Genomic DNA, 22,565 nt, shown 5'->3' with positions numbered 1-22,565 from the left:
CCTCACCTCGCCAATTCCTCAGCTGATCTCATTTCCTCAAACTGGAAGCCTCTGTGTCCTCATCCGAATAGATCTCAACTGAACTGCTGCTCAAAAGCCTAAAAGCTTAAAAGGACTCTAGTTCCTGGTCCTTGTGCCTTCTATACCTTTCTGCTTCCTGCCATCACTTCCTGGGATTAAAGGCATGTGTCACCATGCCTGGCTGTTTCCAATGTGGCTTTGAACTCACAGGGATCCAAACAGGATCCCAAGTGATAGGATTAAAGGTGTGTGTGCCACCATTTTCTGGCCTCTGTATCTAATCACTGTTTATTCTCTGATCCCAGATAAGTTTGTTAGTTTTCACAATATATTGGGGAACACAATATCACCACATTGGATAATCTCTTTGACCCTTTCCTTATCTTTTCTAGTCTTGTCTCTCCCTCCTCAGACTGACCAGAGCCTAGGGCAGGGCCAGCCTGGTCAACAGAGGCATCATATCCTGCTGTGCTCCAGACCCAGGTCTGGGGAAGAACCTGCAGAAAGGACTCGGCAGTACACTGGCCTCCTCCACGTCCTAGCAATGTGTCTGAGAGCTGTTTGCTGCTGTAGAACTCAGGAAAGAAGGTGCATTTGGACCTTTGATTCAGGGGGCTTCTGCTTCTTTCTCCCACCCCAAATGAAACTGTAGATGCCCCCGACTCTGTAAAATCCAGAGCTTCTCCTAGGAGCTGTGTGAATGGAGTTCCGCTGGCTGGTCTCTCCATTGGACACAGCTGTGGACACTGCCGGGCTCCCCCTCTGTACCTGCCCATCCCTCCTATATGGAAGTAACTGTGGCTAGCATACCAGAGGCTCCTGCCTCCCTTCACATGAATTACGTTCTGATGATATCACAGCCATACCTCCTGGACCCCCGGGGTGCTAGAGGCAGCACATATGTCATCGGGATACAGCGTGCTCGGGGCTGGGGAGACGGCTCAGTGGGCAAAGAAACGCATGCCAAACCTGACAAGCTGCGTTCTGTTCCCAGGACTCACATGGCAGAAGAAAGGAACCAACCCCCATAAGTTGTCTTTTGACCTCCACATGCAGGCAGTGGCATACTAACACACACACACACACACACACACACACACACACAAAGTAAATTTTTTAAAAAAGAAAGCATGCTCACTAGAGTGGGCAGTGCCAGGCTTACCTGTTTGGTAGTACCACAGCCTGTGTAGGGAATTGTGAATATGACCTGCCTCTGTGTTATCTGGGGCTGACACTGGTAACTTCCATTCCAACCAGGAATGACAAGATCCCTGGCAGAATAGCCCATGGACTGAAGGTAGTCCCTGCTCACACTGGCTTGCATGTGATTTGACAAACAAAGGAGACCTGGAGGACAAGAGCAGAGGGTGCATTGAGTCAGGATTCCAAACCCCACAACCCTTGGGAGGGTCTTTTTCCAGGTAAAGATACACAGATCAAGAAACCTAATGCACATGGTCCACAGATGAGATGCATGCTCACAACAAAGTCACCATGGCCCCAAGAATAGCCTATGGCTAACAGTCAGCCTTATCCTCAAGAAAGCCCAGTGAGGGCTCTTAGATGTGTAGGATTTTCTGGTATGGAACTGGAGACAGAATTTTAAATATCCAAAACATTTTGTCAAGTTAGCATTTTCCCATGAAGGAAAACAATTGTACAATAAGAATGTAGTGATGTTATTAGGTAAGGTCCTTTAGCTAAGGAGAAAGTGTATGCCTCTGATCCTAGCTGAGGAAGAGACCTTGGTTATCACTGTGTTCAAGCAATGTAGACATGGGTTCATACAGCATCTCAGATTGGGGCCATAAAGCCTCTGTTAAAGTAGCTGCCCATATTAAGATATCCATCTCTATCCATCTTCAGGCAGAAATCAAATGTGTCAGGTCTCAGGACATGGCCACTCACCCTCTGGGAAGGTCACAGAGCTTCAAGCCTGGTGTCGCCCACAGCTCCTTCTGGCATTGTCCTCTCACTAACTGTTGAGAACATCATCTCATACCTTCTTATTCTTTGCCATCACACTCAGGCCAGTATAACTCTCATCAGCCAATGCTGGCCCTTGACCCTCTTTTGGATGTCCAGATGTCCCAAGTCTTGGATGCCCCAAGACTAACTGCACACAGCCTCTCTCAATTGGCAATATAGGAAATCAATCATAGGGACTATGGTTGGAGTGTTCTAAATTTTTAGGTTACAACCCCAGGACAATACAGGAGCAGAAGGCTCTCAGTGATGTCCCCAGTCCTAACAAGCCTTTGTTCTGACAAGGGAACTTACTGGTGATGTTGTTGGCATAGACCGAGTAGTACTGAGCCTGGAACCCTCTTCGGGTAACACTGTGATCAGTGATGAAGCGAACCGACATGAAGTTGGATGTGGAAGTGAAAGAGCCCATGGCCCCATCACAAACCCGAGCGATGAGAGGAGAACTGTGGTGGGGGCCATCGAAAATCTCAATATAGTCATAGCTGCAGCCCCCTTCAAGCCTGAAGAGACAAAACAAGCAGTTAAGTGTTATGGGATGTCTTTCTGTACGCTGTGAATATATGCTGTTCCCATTGGTTAATAAATAAGCTGCCAGGAAAGGCGCAAAGCTACACAGAGAAACCCTGTCTCGAAAAACCAAAAATGAATGAATGAATGAATAAATAAATAAATAAATAAATAAGCTGCTTTGGCCTATGGCAAGGCAGCTTGGAGGCAGGTGGGAAATCCAAGGAGAGAGGAAGGAAGGAGAAAGGCGGAGTCTGGAGAGATGCCAGCACTGTTAGTAGAAGCAAGATGTTAAAGTGCCAGTAAGCCACGGCCACGTGGCAACTTATAGATACATAGAAATGGGTTAAGTTATAAGAGCTAGCTAGCAAGAAGCCTGCCATAGGTCAGTTTGTAAATAATATAAGCCTCTGAATGATTATTTTATAAGCAGCTGTGGGACTGCAGGACCGCGGAACTGGGCAGGACCAGAGAAACCTTCTGGCTACAGTTAAGTTCTCTACTGTCCAGATATGGATGAGAGCTCAGGGCTCATGGAAACTCTGACCAAGGTCATTATTTGGAAGAACAGATGACAACTTTAAATCCAGGGAGAATTCATCTTGCCAAGGCCACCATGCCATGTCTTCATACTGCCATCTAAGGTCACATGTATAAGATCTATAGTCTCCCTTTCTGACAGTCCTTTAAATCAACAAAGGAAGGTCACCAGAGAACATCTCGACTTGTTCCTTCAAAGTGCTCCCAGGTCCCTTCCAGAATGAAACAAATATCAATGAATTCATAGTGATAGAGATGAGTAATGAAAGAAACACTGAACCTCTCCAAGGCTCAGGTTTCTCATCTCCTAAGATGAACACTGTGCACTATGCATACTGAAGAGGGTAGTGGTGATGTCCACATGGAGCTCTGCATGGGAAAAACATAGTTTATGAAAGGTCACAAGCAGTGGACACTGTTGTTTTGGTGCTAGTGAATACGGGTATAGTTTCTCAGCCATCTGGGCCACTCGCTTCCCAGAATGAAGCAAATATTAATGGGCTTTTGTAGACATCTTCTCTGCTCAAGAACATTTTCTTTCATAAGCATGAGTGATAGGAACTCTCCATATGCATCAGCAATGCTAGCACCCTGGCTCCTGAGGACTCAGAAAGGAAGGGGCCGATGAGGAAAGGGCTGCACTGAACAGGTACATCTGTATATTGTGACCCCAAGACTAGCATTGCCCAAGCCCCAACCCTCCCTCCCACAGCAAACATTTCCCAGTATTAGAGCATTCTCTGATGACCTCATGATCAACAAGATGAGAAAAGCAGGGATTCTGGCCCCTTCTCTAGCTGGGGCTTAGGAAAGTGGCATCCCATGGCCATGCAGCAAATTCAGGACAACCCTGGGACTTTAAGTCAGAATATTTTCAACTTCCTGTGCGCTTGCTCCCATTCCACCACCCGCCATGGGCTACTCTCCAAATCAAAACTGGAACCCTTATTTTAAATGTCACCTTGACTATCATCCCCTGAATTTCAAAGCACCCCAAATTTTCCCTCTGACATCTGCTCTACACCCACACTTACTGCACATCTCTGAAGACCACAGTCACACGGTAGTTGTTTGGGACCTCAATGTTCCACACACATCTGGCATTGTTAGGGTAGTTCCTGGGGTAGAATGGACTGGAAAAGTTCCCAAAGGGTTGGGTCAGGAAACCTCCACAGGTGTAGTTTACTGTCAGGAAAGAGAGGAAATGCTGATGAACCTCAGAACACAGCACACAGCTGCCTGACAGGAGGAGAAATGTTTGACACAATATCCAAGTTGGGAACCCAATAAAAGCCAGCCTAGCCCTGGCTCACTCACTGAAGCCTAAGGGGTGTGTGTGTGTGTGTGTGTGTGTGTGTGAGAGAGAGAGAGAGAGAGAGAGAGAGAGAGAGAGAGAGAGAGAGAGAGACAGAGAGAGAGAGAGACAGAGACAGAGAGACAGAGAGACAGAGAGAGACAGACAGAGAGAGACAGACAGAGAGAGAATATTCATTGTGTCTTGAGACAAGGTCTCTCATTGAACCTGGAGTTCTCTGGTTAAGCTTGTAAACCCCTGCTTTCACTGACTGGCAGACAATGGTCAGGAACAGGCCACTTGGACCTGTACCAGGGTTCATGGACTCTGGATGCAAAGAGATTCTTAGCCCCCATCTCAGGGGTTTTTTTCAAGGATGTTTGGATTTTCTGGTGAGTAGTTGGATCTCTCTGATGAATGGAGACATAGAGAGCAAGGAACGTGGCTCTGCAGTTCTTTTTACCTATCCTAACTCATGGAGTCCAGGGCTGCAACCTCTCGCAGAGATAGCATTATGGTTTGGTAGAAAATGTCCATCAATAAGCTCATTACTAAAGACTTGGAGCCCAACTCAATGAATCCAGTCCTGTGATTGGATGCTGAGAGCTCTGAACAGATTTATCGATTAATCACTTGATCTAGTAATTAGGTAAATGATCTGGTTGAGTAGAGTAGGCTACTGGGGGCATGCCCTAGAGAGATATACCTTAGACTTAGCCCTAGTGTCTCTCCCTCTACATACCCCCCCTCTCTCTTTCCTCTCATCTTTGCTCTCCCACAGGTTTCAAGTAAGGCCAGGAATATGCACCCCTTTCTCGAACCTATTGGTTAGAGTACTATGGAGTGCTTTAGCTTAATCTAAAGTACGTACCATAGGAAGGAGTTGTTGTTGTCCACCAAACTAGAGAGGAAAACAAAGTTGGATTAGAGTCCGGAAGTATGAAACAAGGGTGAAACTCACTCTAGCTGGGACATGGAATGCAGGGACCAGGGAGTCATTGCAGCTGGGAGAAAAGGACTCATAAAGAGCCAGCAATGCCCTGTACCACGCTTGTGGAGGCCCACCACAGGGATAGTAAGGTAGCCCAGACCCTACCGGCACCTTAAATTCTCTCCTAAATGATGTCATGAGAAGTCTCAGTTGTCCCTCAATATACAATTCATGGACAAGACAAAGCTCTGCCCAAGATAGATCCTAACAGCACCAGAAAAGACTGCTTAGTAACACAGATTAATTACTGCAATTTTCTTATTCCACTGGGCCAGGCAGGGGTCCTGTGAGCTCCTCAGAAGCTGCCTTTCTACTTTAAGGAGAACAGAAGGTTCTGGGACAGCAATAGTGCTGTAGGGTCCTGCCCATTCTGGAGCTACTGCCAGGTATCGTGAGCCAAGCAGAGAAAGATGGACACGTGAGACTTGAAGGACAGATGGACTCACCTGGACTGGGAGTGGATGTCGGCTCAGGGACTGTGAAAATAAGAAGAAGCCTTGTTAGATGCCCTGATCAGGAGGTGGCTAATCTGGAACCTGAGTGGATGACACTGGGCAGAATATGCATTAATCTGTGTTCATCCCCTGCCTCAGAGTAGGAACTGATAGCCATCTATACTCCCAGGAAGATGTTCCTTGTGAGGGCCAATTAGTATTCTACTCTCTGGTCCTCCTCAAGGTGAGAAATGTGTCTGGAAGAGGTGACAGGCTGAACTTTGTATCTCATAGCTATCCAGTGATTCAGATGTTAAGTGGCCTTGTCCAGGTTAAATATTTACATGAGACCAGCTAGGCCTCAGGGCTGGGTTAGGGGGCGGGGTGTCAGTGTGGGGTACAGGGCTGGGTTGGGGGGGGTGTCGGTGTGGGGTACATAGCTGGGTCAGTTCTACTCAAATGGCCTTGAAGCACAGGAATGAAAGTACTAAGCTGTCATCATGGACACGGATGCTCCTCTCTTACCCTAAAAATTCCTGTGCACAAACACACACTCACAGTGGCCACTGGCCACTGGGCGTCATTCAGAAAACCTTGTGAATGGTTGTGGACCGAGAACACTTTGAGCTGGAGAATGTTCAGTAACATAGTGTCTTCCTCACTCTCTAGACAGTGTCTCCCTCTCTCGCCACAGAACTGAACCATGAGAAAAGAAACACTGAAGAAGCCAGTGTTTTTCTCCTGGATTCTTCTACCCAGTGAGGGGTTAAAATGACTGATATCCCTTAGGTTTTGGTCACCGGTGACAATATCCACGGCAAGACAAATCCATTGAGTAGTAAGACCGAAACATAAGAAGGCCTTTCATCTATGAAGAAGACATTAGAGGTTCACCCAACTCACATGAGCAGATGACTCCGGCATCTTCAGGATGGGCACAGTTATGGACAAGCCAGCCACGGTGACGACAGTACCACAGGTGAGACTCATACCCTGAGCAGGCCACATCATCTAGGAGTATGGGCCCTGAGCCCTGACCAAACCGAGCATTTCCTGGGGCCGACAGAGCCGGGCCACAGCCAACCTGTCTGCACACCACATTGGCATCATTGATGTCCCAGCTGTCGTCACACACGGTGCCCCAAGAACCTTCATACAGGATTTCCACTCGGCCCTGACAGCGGTTTCCTCCATTGGCCAGCCTCAGCACCAATAAAGACTCATTTACTAAGGGAAAAAAAAAAAAGGCTTTAAGTAAACATTAAAGTAAGTAAGCATTAAGTAAGAAACATCATAAAAGCAGTCAGATGTCCCCTGGACTCATGGAGAAAAGCTTTCCTTGAGTCTCTGATTCCACCACTGGCAGATGATGGTGGATACCAGATCCCTTGGACTGGTGGTGCAGAGTTTCGGCACCCCGGACACAAAGAGATCATCAAGTATAATTAACACCTATCCCAAGGCCGATTTCAGGTGCATAGGTGTTTGCTGGTGTGGGCTTCAATCTCTGGAGAACAGGGGTAATCTGGAGGAAGCACTGTGGACTCCACACCTATTTCTACCTGTTCTGGCTCACACAGTCCAGGGCCCCAGTCTTCCTGCAATGCCGTGGTGTTATGAGTGGAACGGGAAGTGTCCACCAAGAGGCACTTATGAAAGACCAGAAGTCCCACTTATGAGTCACACACCATGATAGGATCCTGAGGGCTCATCAAATCTATTAACTGAACTGATTCTGCAATGGATTAAATAGGAGATGGATTTTGGGGAAGAGTAAATCACTGGCAGTGTCACAGGAAAGACATGGCATCTTCCTAATTCCTTTCTTTCTTCTTGCCTCCCTGAGCTGTGCTCCACCACAGACTTCAAGAACATCCCAGAATTCTCTAACCTCCTGGTTGAAGAGTGTAAGTCATGCTTTGGTCCCGTCCCACACTTACCATAGGAAGGATATGTTGTATTCCACCAATCTGGAGAGGAAAACAAAGCTGGATTAGAAGAAAGACTTGTGCATCAACTTTGGTCACGTAGAAAACATTGTACAAATAAGCACTGTGGCAGAGAAAAAAGAAAAAAAGTCCTTTCCACGAGAGCATGTGGTGGCCCTGACCATGCTCACACATGTCCATCAGAACAATGGTGAGGTGGCCCAGGGATGCAGGGCAACTATAACTATGTCCTGAGTGACGATTGCATCCTAGAAGAACCAGGCCATCCATACCTTAGGCATATGACAGGAACAGTCTCTGCTACACCACATTGTTTGACCTTTGCAAAAGATAGTGCTTTCCATACAAATAGCATCGGGAAAGGCCTCCAAGGTGCACGATTCCACCAGAACAGCAAAGCATAGCAAAATGGATTAAGTGCTGCCACCGAGAAAAGCAGAAGGACACAATGGCCCAACAGAAGATACCATTGTCCTCTCCGTAGAGTGCTGAGGATACTGCGGGAGACAGAATCCTGACGAGTCCCACCCATTCTGAAGCTGTTGTATATGACTATAGGGAGAATAGGGACAGGTAGTAATATAGGCTCTAGGAAGATCTCAACTCACCAGGGATGGTCGGGAGTGGCGATGGAAAAGCTGTGAGAAAGAGAAGCCATGTCAGAGGCCTTGAATGAAAGGTGCCTAGCCTGGCCCTGGGTTCATGACACTGAGCAGACCAGACACTGGGTTGTACTCATCTTCTGCCTCAGAGTAGGGACTGCTAGTCATCTACATGGCCAGGAAGATGCTAACAATGGGGTCATTAGGAGCCCACACTCTGCTCCCACTTCAAGGGGAGACATGTGCCTGGATGTGTTGACAGACTGAATCCTGTGATTTGTATCCATCCAGTGGGTCAGGGGTAACTAGCCAGGTCCAATTCTTATACTGGACCACTCAGCCCTCACAGGGCAGCCCCAGCCACACTGGACATGAGGCACAGAGCTGGATGGCTTTATACTCATGGACACAGACTCTACCCCAGCACCTTAAAGAACTGTACACAGACATACACCTTCACCAAAGCCCACTGAGGGAACTTGAATTTAGGATTCTCTGATGGGGAGCCAGAGACATGATTGTAAACAAGCAAAGTGTTTTGTCAAATGAATCATTTTCTCATGAAACAAAGAACTCTACAGTCTATGAGTAGCGTTATCATGAAATAGGGACTTGAGCTAAGGACAAAGCCACTGTCTCTGCCCCTCACTACATAAGCGACCTTGGACATCACATTCCTCAACCCTTCACCAGCAGACTCATAGATCTACATAGCATCTCTGATTGGAACTCACAACCTTTGATAGAATGTTCTGTCCCTCCTTGTATGTCCTAATCTGTCCTTCTTCAGACAGAAGACAGATGTGCTAGTTCTCAGGACATGGACAGTGACACACACTTTGGAAGAGTCACAAAGCTCCAAGCCTGGTGTCACTACCACTCCTGGAACTGACTTCTCACTGTCTATCAAAAAATCACCTTAGACCTTTTTATTCTCTGATGATGACGCTGAAGCCAGTGTATCCCATCACCCAGCCCTGGCCCTCAACCATATTTCTGGCAGCCAGATCCCCAAGACTCACTGGACACAGTCCCTCTCCACAGGAAGCAAGCATGGGACCCAGTGAGGCCATGCTATTGCTTATGTCCCAAACTCAGGAAAGCCGAGGACCAGAAGGCTCCTAGTGACACCCCAAACACAAATGGACACCCTTTCTCTCAGGGGAACTTACTGGTGGCGGGGACAAAGGTAGCGATGTAGTCAGCCTGGAACCCTCTCCTGGTGACACTGCCATCAGTGATGAAGACTACGGACATGTAGTTCCGTGTTGAGGTGAAAGATCCATTGGCCCCATCACAAACCCGAGCAATGAGGGGGGAATTGTATTGAGGGCCATCAAAAAGCAGGATATAATCGTAGCTGCAGCCTCCTTCAAGCCTGGGGAGACAGAATAAACAGTTATCTTCTCCATGTCTGGAATTTGATCTGGAGACTCACATCATCCCAGGGATCACTGTCCCGGTAACAGTGATAAAATGTATCATCTGGAAAAATATATGGCTTCCTGGAATGCTAAGGGAATTCATCTATCTTCCCTAGACTGTCATGCCTGGTCTACATTGTTCCTTTGGGGGTCACAGATCTGTAATCTGTCCCTCTCCACAACAGCCTTTTATGTAAACAAAGGAAGGTCACCTGAGAAAAATCTAGCATATTGCTTCAAGGTGTAACCAATTATCTTCAGGATAAAACAAATCTCTGATAAATAAAATAATGGAAGGAGAAAACATGGCAGGACTTGAAGACATGGCTCAGTTGTTAAGTTCACTGGTTGCTCTTCCATGGGACTTAGTTAGATCCCCAGAACATACAAAAGAGCACACAACCATCAATCATTCCATATCCAGGGGATTAAACACCTTCTGACCTGTACAGGCACCAGGGAGGCAAGCAGTTCAAACACATATATACAGACAAAACACTCAAACACATACAATAAATAAGCCATACAAAACAAAAATCACAAGTCATTGGACCTCTGTAACTTTCAAGTTTCTCATCTCCAATAATGAACACTGCATTCCATGACTACCGAAAAGGGCTGTGGGTGGTAAGGCCATGATGAAGCAGTGTATATTAAGGATGCCTTTGTGCCAAGGACCTGAGCATCTACAGGTGCAGTATTTATATTGTCCTACAAGGACACTGATACCATGTTTGTGTGGTACTAGAACAGAGAATTCCAAGACAACTACAAACAGTCACCCAAAGAGGACCAGGGAACACAGCTCAGTCAGTATGGGCTGGGACCCTCCACACCTCAGTGGAATTGTACTTTTATCTGGGCCCTGGTGACTCATAGAATGAGAGAGAGCTATGAGGAAAGCTTTGACCTTAAGTGCCCTCATTGGCAGCACTGACCCATGTACCCCCAAGACCATCATTACCTGAGCCCCAAACTGCCCCTCCCACTGAGTAACACTTCCAAGTATTTGCATATTCTCTGGTAATTCCCTGAACAACAAGATGAGAAAAGGAGACATTTAAGCCCCCCTTTTTTGACTGAGGTTTAGGAGAGTTGCATCCCATGGCCATGCAGCAAATTCAGGACAACCCTGGGACTTTAAGCCAGAAGATTTTCAACTTCCTGAGCCCATGCACCCATTCCACCCTCCATGGGCTACTCACATCCCAAGCCAAAACAGGAACATCTTTTTTATTTCAAGTCACCTTGACTACCACCTCCCTGAGTATCCAAGCACCCCTCCTTCTCTCCAACATCTGCTCTGCACCCACACTTACTGCACATCTCTGAAGGTCAGAGTCACACGGTTGTTGGTTGGGACCAAAATGTTCCACACACATCTAGCATTGTTGGGATAATTCCCAGGGTAGAATGGACTGGAAAAGTTCCCATAGTGCCTGTCCAGGAGACCTCCACAGTTGTAGTCTACAGGAAAGAGTGGAAATGCGATGAACCCCAGCACACAGCACACAGCTGCCTGACAGGAGGAGGAATGTGTGACACAATATCCAAGCGAGGAACCTAACAAGAGAGAGCCTAGCCCTGGCCAATCCTGAGACACAGAGGGCACCCTCCTAGGTGGCTTTTCTTTGTGGGGGGAGGTACAGGTTGGTTAATGGATGCGGGACAGGAATGGCAGTCTTGGGAAGTTCCATCAAAGCCACAATGAGGTGTCCCCTATACTTATGACTCCCCCAGCTGCTAGCTGATGGTGGTTATGAGATCCCTTGGACCAGTGGTGCATAACTTCTGCACCCTGGATACAACAGGACTCTCAGGCACAATTGACATGTATTCCAAGGCTTATTTCAGGTGCATACGTGTTTGCTTTATGGGCTTCAATCTCTCTGGAGAACAGGGGAAATCTGGAGGAAGCACTGTGGACTAGATACCTATTTCTACCTGTTCTGGCTCACAGAGTCCAGAGCCCCAGTCTTCCTGCAAAGCTGTGGTGTTATGAATGGAATGGAAGTGTCCACCAAGGGGCTCACATTGAACATCTGGAGTCCCACTCATAGTCCAATGCCATGGTTAAATTTTAAGTGCATCACCAAATCTACTCATTGATATGGGATGTTTAAATAGGAGATGGATTTTGTGGACAGAGTGGATCACTTGATATGTGCACAGAAAATGCATGCAGTCTTCCTAATTCCTTTCTTCTCCTTGTTCTTCTGAGCTGTGATGCACTACAGACTATAAACACATCCCAGAATCCCTGTCTCTCTCCAACCTCTTGGTTGAAATGTGAAACCTATCCTTTGGTCTCATCCCACACTTACCAGGGGAAGAAGTTGTTGTATCCCACCAAACTGGAGAGAGAAACAAAGCTGGATTAGAAGGAATGTCTGTGCATCAAAGTTGGATCAAGACACCCTTGCTGGGAAGAGGAAAACATTGGACACAGAAGCACTGTGGCTGAGAAAAAGAAAGTCCTTTCCATGAGATCTGTGGTGGCTCTGACCATGCTCTCATGTGTCCACCAATTTACAGTGAGGTGGCCCTGGGCCCCAGGACAACTATAACTTTGTCCTGGATGACAGTTGCTTAAAGGATCATGCCATCTATACCATGGGCCTATGACAGGAATAGTTTCTGCTGTCACCATGTCCCATGACTCTTGATAAGATAATGCCTTCTAGACAGACCTTGCAGAAAAGGGCCTTCAGAGCAAATGATTTCACCAGGAAAATGAATTTCAGCAAAATGGATTAAGTGCTGCAATTTTGTTATGTCACTAAGACAAGCAGAGTGTAACATTGGCTCAAGAGAAGATACTGTTCTTAGTTCCTTTCTTTCTCCCCATCCTTCTGAGCTGTGCTACACCACAGACTTCAAGAACATCCCAGAACTCTTGCCTCTCGCCAACCTCTTGGTTGAAGTGTAAAAGCTCTGCTTTGGTCTCATCCCACACTTACCAGGAAAAGGAGTGGTTGTATCCCACCAATCTGGAGAGGAAAACAAAGATGGATTAGAAAACAGGCCTGTGCATCAAAGTTTGTTTTAGAGACATGTGCTGAGAAAAGGAAAACATTGGACACAAAAGCTCATTGGCTGACAAGAAGAGATTCCTTTCTGTGGGAGCAAGTGGTGACCTTGGACATGCTCCCCTCTTGTGCCCCTCATTGCAGCAATGAGGTAGCCCAGGGCCCCAAGGCCACTGTAACATTCTCCTGAATGACAATTACTTAGTAAAAGAATAATGCCATCTTTTCCTTAGGACCATGATAGGAACAGTCGCTACTGTTCCACATTACATGGCTTTTGCTTTCTAGACAAATAGCATAGGAAAGGTCCTCTATAGCAAAAGATTTCAATGGAAAAGTGAAGTTTAGCAAAATCAAGTAAGTGCTGCAACTCTGTTATCCCACTGAGACAAGGAGAGGGTGATATTTGGCTCAGCGGAAGCTGCCTTTACTTAATGGAGAATGCTGAAGGTGCTGGGACAGACAGAACACTGAAGAGTCCCACCATTCTCTGTAATTGTTGGTTGTGGCTGTGAGCAAAATAAGCAAGCATCCTGACACCTGTCTCCTCCATTCACCAGCCTCACAGCCAAAGGAGACTCTGTTCCTGGAAAGACATGGTGGATTCTCCTTTGTTATTCCGTGGGGAGGATGGAGCTGGTGTGATCACGGGCAGCTCTTTCATGGGGTTTAATGCAATATAGGATGTGAGTTCCTCCCATTGTTGCTTCTCAGGTACCCTGTCTTAGAAAGACTTCACCCTGTCACTCTGACTTCACCTCCTCATGGAATGTTCACTACTTGTGTTCTAGACATTAAAGGTGTGTCTCTCACCAGGAGGGCTCTGTGTCTGCTGTGTTGACATGGGTAGAATCTGCCCTGGATGGTGGCCAGACACTTACTCCATCTTGTATCTAAGGCCTTTGAGTGCCATGCACTCTTCTGGATGACAACATCCACTGCAGAACGTGGGCTGTTTCAGGGAGAGAGAGCAAGCAGAGCCCTCCTACTCCTAACACACAGACTGCACACGGGCACATCCTCCCCACCCTGAACCTCACCCACCAGCAGTAAGGACAAGGAAGAGGAGGTTGCTCTATGACAGACCAAAGGGATAAAATGATGACCTCCCTGTTAGAGGAGAAAAAAGTTCATAGGTCCCAGGCAAAGGCTCTCTCCAGCTGCTTACCCACACAAGGTGGAGAGTGTATATCAGAACTGCTTTTCAGACCCACTAGAACAGTATTAAACATGTAGTTTTGTTCACCCACTGAGCTGGGTCACATGACTGTCTCCATGAGCTCACTTTCTGTGTACAATAACAGCCCACTAGAGAACCCCGGGCTTTGTCACTGCTGGTCACCAAGACTGCTGAAGTGAACTTATCACCAAAGTCAGGGTTTCGAGCAACCAACATGTTTAAACAAGACAAAGGTCCGCTCCAGTTTTGGCCTGGACTAAGCCCCTTGCTCTCTAGACAGGGCACCCCTTCAAAGTGACCCCATAATGGGATCCCATAATATAGCATCGGTCTCATTTTGTGACAGAAACCTCTCTGAAAGCTCGTCTTATCTTGATCCTCTAAACCCAAAGTTTATTCTGACATAACACTAACTTTAGAGACTATAGAATTTAGAAACCCACCTTTATGCTGACTGACTCCTCCTCACACAGAGAAATGGGCAGTGACAGGGGTCCCAGTAAAGGAACGCCCCCTTGATCAGGAGTCAATCCCACCTTCTCTAAGTTTTCAAAACACATGCCCACGCCCCATCCCCTTAACTGTCCCAAGAAAGTCACCACCATGAATGACACTGGCATTACAACCGACACGGAGAGATTTATACAACATTTGTTACCCATTATTACAGTAGTCTCTGAAGTGGTGGTAGGCTCTGGAGTGGTATAAGGCTCTGGAGTGGTCAGCATTGCATGTCCATACATAGATGAGAGAGAGAAATAGAAAATATAAAGTTAAGTCTCCATTGAGAAAAGCCAAGACATGCAAGTACAGTGAAATCTGATGTCGGGATGTGCTTCAGGACCTGTATTAGGTAATGCCTACAACTAGAGATCTTCCCTGTGGCCAGTCTTGGTTGCACCACCCATCATGCTGACAGCTGGACAGGTAGGGTTCCTGTCCTGAGCAGTACACAGCTCCCAAGAGATTGTTCCCTGAGACCTGACAGAGGGGGCCCCTCCAGGTGCTGATACAGAATGGACACAGTCCAGTTGCAGACAGATGACATCTTCATCCTGGATGTTCCCCCTGTCGTCACAGACAGTGCCCAGGTAGTCTTGGCACAGGACCTCCACTCAGCCCTTACACTGGTCACCGCCGTTCACCAGCCTCAGAGGCAAAGCTGCAGGAACTGCTCCCCTGGCGTGCTGTGCTCTGTACTAAGACCACCTGTGCCCTTCTTCCTCTGACCTCCAGTGCTGTATTGTTTGGACCTTAAAAATGACCTTCTTCATAGGCTTCCCACTCCCCTGTACCTCAATTCTCTGACAATGTCCAGACAAGGGACCCTCAGAGTCACCTCTTCAGTCCGCATTCAGCCCTGACTGTCCCAGGGCAGAACTCTTGACTCAGTTTCCATCAGCTTCCAGGATATCCATGTCTACCATCCAAACCTACTCTCCCTCCTCCATCGGGATCCAGGATGCCACCCTGCGACATCCTGTGCCAGTGTGCTGAGAAGGTGGACATCAACTTTGATGTCTTCCTCCGCCTCTCTGCCCTGCTCTCATCTGTATCCCTTGCTTGGTCCTTGAGTTTCCTCTTGACCAAGGCATGTGTATTTCAGTCACTTCCCTGCCCTCAGTGCTTCAGCATAGGCCAGGAACAGTGGCACACAACTGTAAGCACTCAGGAGGGCAAAACCAGGTAGATATCTGTAAGTTCAATTTCAACACGGTCTACATAAGGAGATGCAGTCCAGCCAGGGCTACATGGTGAGACACCGTCACACACTCTCACAAAGAGTGTTTGAGCATCCTCTCCATCCTCATCAGGATCAAGGATGCAATGGTATTTGTCTTCCTTCTACCACCCCAGCTAGCTCTCCCTGTGTAAGGACCAGCATGACTGAGGAATCTGCAGGCAGCATGCTTCTGCATGGTGTGGTGCCCCTAAGTCACCCACAGTGGAACTCTGGGCTGCTTGTGGGAGGAAACAGACAGCAGGTGAGTGCTGGCAGGCCCCTAAGGAAGGAACAGCTTTAGCGTCCTGACAGCAGGAGCGGGATCCTGGGTGTGGCTTTGCTGTGGCTACTCTGTGGTTATGAGTACTCTGTGGTATGACAGTGGTAGGTTGGGTAAAGTTGGTCTGATACAGGCAGTGCTGGGTTCAACTGCCACCTTCCCATTTACAGCCACAGAATCTTAGACAGGCAAGTATTGACAAATTATCCAACTATGTTTTAGTTTTCCCATCTGCAAAACGGCATTAATGATACTTATCTCAAAATATTGGGAAGGTTTTATGATAACACATATTACCTGTATTAACTGAGCATAGATTATGTGCAATATATTTAATATTTGAAACATTTCTTTTATTTTTAATGATGTGCATGGGCTTGTGTCTATGTGTGGGTATGTGCACATCGGAACAGGTGCCCATAGAGGCAAGGAGAGGGTGTCAGAGCCCCCTGGAGTTTGAGTTATAGATGGTTATTAGCTGTCTAAACTGAGTGCTGAAAGCTGAACTCGGGTCTTTGCAAGCACAAAGTATGTTCTTAATGCCTGAGCCATCTCTCCAGCCTCTTCTTTCAATACTGATGCATTCATTTCACACATTAAAACGATTTGGCTGGGGGTACATAACAAGTTACTAACTTTGATGCTATTTACCTTTGCAAACACGGCTCAGGTTGTACAGAGGAAGAAACAGTGACTGTTTCCACTAGCTCTTCTGACACTAGGCTAAAGTTAATTTCATCCATCAAGTGACTGGAGAGCCGAGAGAAGAAGGAAGGTGAGGGACAGGGATTGGTGGAGTGTGTCTGGCACCTTAACACCCCCGTCTCTCATCTCAACTCCATCCTTGACTTCTGTGCCCAAAGCTGCACCTGGATTCCACCAGACAGCCGCAGCAGGGCTGCCCACCTGTCCTGGTGAGCTCCATTCTCACTGTGGCACAGCTGAGGCATTTGAAAGAGTTTCAGTTGGGGATTTGATAAGATCGTGTTTGCTTATGACCATGTCTGTGGGAAACTGTCTTGATGGAGAATTGATGGGGAAAGGCCAGCCCACTGTCCTGGGCAGGTGAGTCTGTGCTGTATAAAAATGTTAGCTAAGGGTGAGCCAGAAAGCCAGCAAGCAGGGCTCCTGCGTGGCCTCTGCATCAGTTCCTGCCTCCAGCTTCCTGCCTCCTGCTCCTGCCATGGCTTCACTGGATGATGGACTGTAACTTGTAAGCCAAATAAACCCTTCTGCCTCCAAGTAGCTATGGCCAGTGTTTTATCACAGCAACAGAAAGCAAACTGGACCCCCAGCCCACCAGTAACCTAGAGCCAGAGACCAAGAGCAAAGGAGCAGGACTGAGCACTAGTTATAGCTTCTGGGATCCACCAACCTTATGAAAGATCAAACTCAATTTAGAAAAGAATCCACTGTTTAGAAATGACCTCATAGGTTACAAAATCAGCCTCAACTGCATTGTGCACTACTACTGGGATGGGGGATATGTGGTTGAGTCTTGTCTACGTGCACAGAAGAAGGTCTTGATAAAAATGATTTTTTGCAAAAGGAGATAAAGCGAGTGGGTAGGAGATGAAGTTACATCATCTCAATATGATAAACAAGAGCTGGGCATGGTGACACTTCTAGAATCCCAGAACTCTGGACATAGAGGTAAGAAGATCAGGAGTTCATGTAGCTTTGCCTACAAGCAAGTCTGAGAACAGCCTGGGCTACATAGGTCTTTAAATAAATAAGCAAAAAAAAAAAATTACATATTTTTTCTGGTTTTTGAAGACTTAGCAAACTAATGGCACTTTACCCTTGCTAATATTAAAGTCTTACTATTTGGGCCAAGGAGTTTTCTCAAAGTGTGCCAGAGGGCAGGTTGTCCTCACATACCATCTGCCAAAGCACAGGTCCCTGAGCCACTCTGGGTCTCCATGAGTCAGAATCTTATGAGGGAAGGATGTGAATCCCAAGACCCGCACTAAGGACATTGTATTTGATTCTGACACACAATAAAATTCCAGACAGGGGCAACAAAAAGAAGGCTGTGACTGTATTACCACATGAGTCTTGATGCTCCAGCTGACAGAAACGTGTTTTGTGATTACATGTCCAGATAGGACACAGATTGCTCGGTGCAGCCTAGAATCATTCATATTCATTTAATGAGGCAGTAGTTATTATGACATAGAGGGACACTATAAAATGATAGAGGTTCCTCTTTTCAAAGTACTTACCAGGTGTGGTATAGCTTGTTTGAGAAGCTGTAAAGGAATAAAAGCAAATTCAGACTGTGTGTTTCAACCACAGGAATCCTGGAAAACCCCTACCTAGGAAGCAATAACCCTGACTCTTATGCATTGATCAACCAGGAACACTGAGGTCAGGTTCACCAGCCTGTGAACAGAAAGTCTTCACTCTGCTATGTAGGCTCCCCAAAAGCCAAAAATCTAACATTGAGGTTCCATTTTCCTTCGTCAAAAGAGGAAAATAGTCTTTGTAATATCAATCAGCACTCTGTGTTCGTGGCGTCCTTCACAGATTACACAGGCGGTGGATCAAAAAATGGGGGAACCCCTGCTCTGTGCTAAGCCTGCAGACATTTCCCCTCCTGTCCTCATCCCAGGAGCACTGTGGTGCTGTAGTGACTTACACTGATGAGATATTCTATTCACTCTATGTCTGGGGATGACTGGAAGGGCAAAGGAGGGCATGTGGGGGTCACACACCAGGTTATATAAAGACTTGAGGATCAGAGGGTCTGCGTATAAGCAAGGGGGTTCTTAGAAAATACCTCCAATGGAGACTGAGAAATAACTGCTCAGGAATGGTGAGAATGTGGTCAATATAGTAGTCCTGGTTTAGCATATGAGTACATATATGTGTGTATGCATGTATTATAGAAACAGCAGGGCTGCTCAGGTCTGGCAGGAGGCATAAGGTTGGGCTGTTCACACTTACAGCCTATGTCCTGCTTGTACATTCTTGAGACCCAGGCACCCTGTTAGGCTCATGTACATTTTCCAAGCTGGGCACAATTTGAAGAGGTGTGTTCCCTGCCCACCAGAGAGGTCCATCATAGTTAGGTGCGAGAAGACATCAACTGACAGTCTCGCACATCAGGCAAGTGCTAGCTGAGATATGATTATGAATATGAATGTGTTGAGAATATGAATAGCCACTGGATGACACACAGTATATGTGTGTGCTTCTGTGTCAATGTCCATATTTGTCTCTGTGTGTATGTCTGGAATTGTATGTGTCAGTGTATCTGAGTGTGTGTGTGTCTGTTCTGTGTGTAAAAATCTGTCTCTGTGTCACGTCACTCTGTGATGTGCATGATGGCTTGTGAGAATATATGTATATGCCTTGCTGTATCCATGTATGAAATAATCTGTATGTTTACGATCATGCAAGTATCTATCACATGGCTTTATCTCTGTGTATATCTGAGTTTACTTATGTCTGAATGTTTGTGTGTGTGTGTGTGTGTGTGTGTGTGTGTGTGTGTGTGTTTCTAAGTATGTTGAGTATAAATCAGGAAGGATCGTCTAAAGGGACAATGTCCTGATCTTTAGAAAGAGTAGTTAGAAGAGTCTAGTAAAGGAGAGGACAAGAATAGACTGGATCAAGAGACCAGAGCAGCCAGAGTGAGCTGAGTGTGGCTACAGGAGGCGATGTTGGAGTGTGGACTGTAGCATGCACAGCTTTGTAGAGTGGGTGACCTGCAGAAGCCTTTATGATAGGAGAATTAAAGAGAGGCACTTCAGGCATGGTGGCTCACACCTTACTGCTTTGCCCTCTGAACACTGGAAAATCGTATATAGACCAGGATACATTTCTCGAAAACAACACTGAGTTACTCCTTGTACAGCATGTGTGTGCTGACCCTGGTGCTTTACTGTGGGTTTGGTGCTGCTCTTCCATGGCTTACCTGTGTCACATAAACTCTAGAGTCCCTGGAGAACTGAGAGGATTGACAGGACTCTGACTGAGAATGCCATTGCTCTGGACATTCAGCAGTCCTTACAGGGGTAGTACAAAAAGGCACAGAATGGAGTTTGGGAGTGTTAAAAAAGACCTGTGCATACTGCATTTCTGGGAGGCAGAACCAGTGTTCTCTGAGTCATACCTGAGCAGATGACTCCAGCGTCCTCATGGTGTCCACAGTTATGGGAGAGCCAGCCTCGGTGGGAGCAGCTCCACAGGTAGTACTCATGTCCAGTACAGGCCACATCATCCAGGACAATGGGCCCTGAGCCCTGTCCAAACCGGGCACTTCCAGGGGCAGACACTGCCCAGCCACAGCCTAGCTGCCTGCACACCACGTTGGCATCATTGGTGTCCCAGCTGTCATCACACACGGTGCCCCAGGAACCCTGGTAAAGGACCTCCACACGACCCTGACACCTGTCTCCTCCATTCACCAGCCTCACAGCCAAAGGAGACTCTGTTCCTGGAAAGACATGGTGGAATCTCCTTTGTTGTTCCCGTAGGGATGATGGAGCTGGTGTGATCACGGGCAGCTCTTTCATGGGGTTTAATGCAATATGGGATGTGAGTTCCTCCCATTGTTGCTTCTCGGGTACCCTGTCTTAGAAAGACTTCACCCTGTCACTCTGACTTCACCTTCTCATGAAATGTTCACTACTTGTGTTCTAGACATTAAAGGTGTGTCTGTCACCAGGAGGGCTCTGTGTCTGCAGTGTTGACATGGGTTGAATCTGCCCTGGATGGTGGTCAGACACCTACTCCATCTAGTATCTAAGGCCTTTGAGTGCCATGCACTCTTCTGGATGACAACATCCACTGCAGAACATGGACTGTTTCAGGGAGAGAGAGCAAGCAGAGCCCTCCTACTCCTAACACACAGACTGCACATGGGCACATCCTCCCCACCCTGACCCTCACCCACCAGCAGTAAGGACAAGGAAGAGGAGGTTGCTCTATGACAGACCAAAGGGATAGAATGATGAGCTCCCTGGCAGAGGAGAAGTCCATGGGTCCCTGGCAAAGGCTCTCACCAGCAGCTTACCCACACAAGGTTGAGAGTGTGTATCAGAACTGCTCTTTAGACCCACTAGAACAGTATTAAACATGAGTAGAAGCTATTGTTCACCCACTGAGCTGGGTCACATGACTGCTTCCATGAGCTCACATTCTGTGTACAATAACAGCCCACTAAAGAACCCCGGGCTTTATCACTGCTGGTCACCAAGACTGCTGATGTGAACTTATCACCAAAGTCAAGGTTTCAAGGACCCAACATGTTTAAACAAGACAACGGTCTTCATGGTTTTGCCCTGGCTAAGCCCCTTTTACTCTAAACAGGGCACCCCTTGAAGAGCCTCAGAATGGGATCTCATATCACCAGTCTCATTTTGCTTCAGAAAACTCTCTGGAAGCTAGTCTATTCTAGACCCCCTAGTCCCAAAGTTTCTTCTGACATAACACTAAATGTAGGGACCATAGGATTTTGAAACCCACCCCCATGCTGACATACTCCACACACAGAGAAATGGGCAGTCACAGGGATCCCAGTTGAGGAAAGCCCAAGATCAGGAGGCAATCCACCCTCTCTAAGTTTTCACAACACATATCCAACACCTCATCCCATTAAGTCGCTCAAGAAAAGTCACCACCATGAATGACACTGGCATTACAACCTACAGAGAGACATTTAAACAGCTTTTGTTACCTATTGGTGTATAAGGCCCTGGAGTGGTGGTAGGCTCTGGGGTGGTATAAGGCTCTGGAGTGGTCAGCTCTGCACGTCCATAAATAGATGAGAGAGAGAAATGGAAAATATAAAGTTAAGTCTCCATTGAGAAAAAACAAGACATGCAAGTACAGTGAAATCTACTCTCAGGATGTGATTCGGGGTCTGTACTGGCTAGGCAAGGCTATGTGACTTTAGATGCATAAGAAATCTATGTAGTCTTGAGTTCTCCCATTATAAAAGGCTATTTGTGTAGAGAATGTTATTAACCTACAGATAATATTCTGCATCTGACTTGTGCTGGGCTCTAGGGAATCAATACAAAAGTACTTCCCATACTTACACAACTAATTAATTGTTCTTATCTAATTGCATTGGTTGATATGACCAATATAATATTCAAGCAGAAGGCTGGAATGCCTGTTTGCCTGTTTTTGTATGTGAATATATATTTTAAATTCAACATCCCTGATATACACTAGGCTAGACTGAAATTCAAGATCCTCCTAACTCAGCTCCTGAGTGCTAGTTGTGTGTGTGTGTGTGTGTGTGTGTGTGTGTGTGTGTGTGTGTGTGTGTGTGTGTGTGTGTAGCCATACCTAGATCACTGTTTTTTTTTTCCTTAGTGGATTTTCTTCACATATACCTTTTTTAAATAAGATATGAGCTTCAAACACATATGAGTAAATTGTTTAAATGAGCCCTGTCCTTTGCTCAGGGCACCTTTAAACGGTGACGTGTTCCTGCAGCTTAGAGTGGACATACTGAAGATCAACCCACAGCTGCCGAACACCCAGCTTCATTCTGAGTAACCTTCATAATTTCTCCGCTACAGAGGAAGTTGATAAAAGCTAATGTGGTGGAGATGAAGTTACATCATTTCAGATATGGTAAA

At 46.7% G+C, this 22,565-nt stretch overlaps 1 protein-coding gene across 4 annotated transcripts in view; it reads right to left on the bottom strand.

The window, feature by feature from the left end:
• Dmbt1 (deleted in malignant brain tumors 1) overlaps positions 1-22,565 on the bottom strand; it is a 53,647-nt gene that overhangs the window by 5,433 nt on the left and 25,649 nt on the right. For 3 of the 4 annotated variants that reach the window (XM_076553817.1, XM_076553819.1, XM_076553818.1), the window contains 16 exons: positions 21,650-21,718; positions 20,084-20,407; positions 18,189-18,215; positions 14,619-14,672; positions 12,712-12,741; positions 12,076-12,105; positions 11,071-11,218; positions 9,500-9,705; positions 8,334-8,363; positions 7,717-7,746; positions 6,680-7,003; positions 5,789-5,818; positions 5,223-5,252; positions 4,092-4,242; positions 2,302-2,510; positions 1,184-1,368 (listed from right to left, as the gene is read on the bottom strand). In XM_076553817.1, the coding sequence (XP_076409932.1) occupies positions 1,184-1,368; positions 2,302-2,510; positions 4,092-4,242; positions 5,223-5,252; positions 5,789-5,818; positions 6,680-7,003; positions 7,717-7,746; positions 8,334-8,363; positions 9,500-9,705; positions 11,071-11,218; positions 12,076-12,105; positions 12,712-12,741; positions 14,619-14,672; positions 18,189-18,215; positions 20,084-20,407; positions 21,650-21,718 (1,877 nt within the window). The remainder of the gene's footprint in view (positions 1-1,183; positions 1,369-2,301; positions 2,511-4,091; positions 4,243-5,222; positions 5,253-5,788; positions 5,819-6,679; positions 7,004-7,716; positions 7,747-8,333; positions 8,364-9,499; positions 9,706-11,070; positions 11,219-12,075; positions 12,106-12,711; positions 12,742-14,618; positions 14,673-18,188; positions 18,216-20,083; positions 20,408-21,649; positions 21,719-22,565) is intronic. The other variant, XM_076553820.1, reaches the window with a different exon arrangement.

The sequence above is a fragment of the Peromyscus maniculatus genome, chromosome 1 (genome assembly GCF_049852395.1).
Source record: "Peromyscus maniculatus bairdii isolate BWxNUB_F1_BW_parent chromosome 1, HU_Pman_BW_mat_3.1, whole genome shotgun sequence".
In the NCBI taxonomy this organism is placed as follows: domain Eukaryota; kingdom Metazoa; phylum Chordata; class Mammalia; order Rodentia; family Cricetidae; genus Peromyscus; species Peromyscus maniculatus.
Note: the sequence above shows the minus strand (reverse complement) of the source record. Positions and strands in the feature narration are given on the sequence as shown.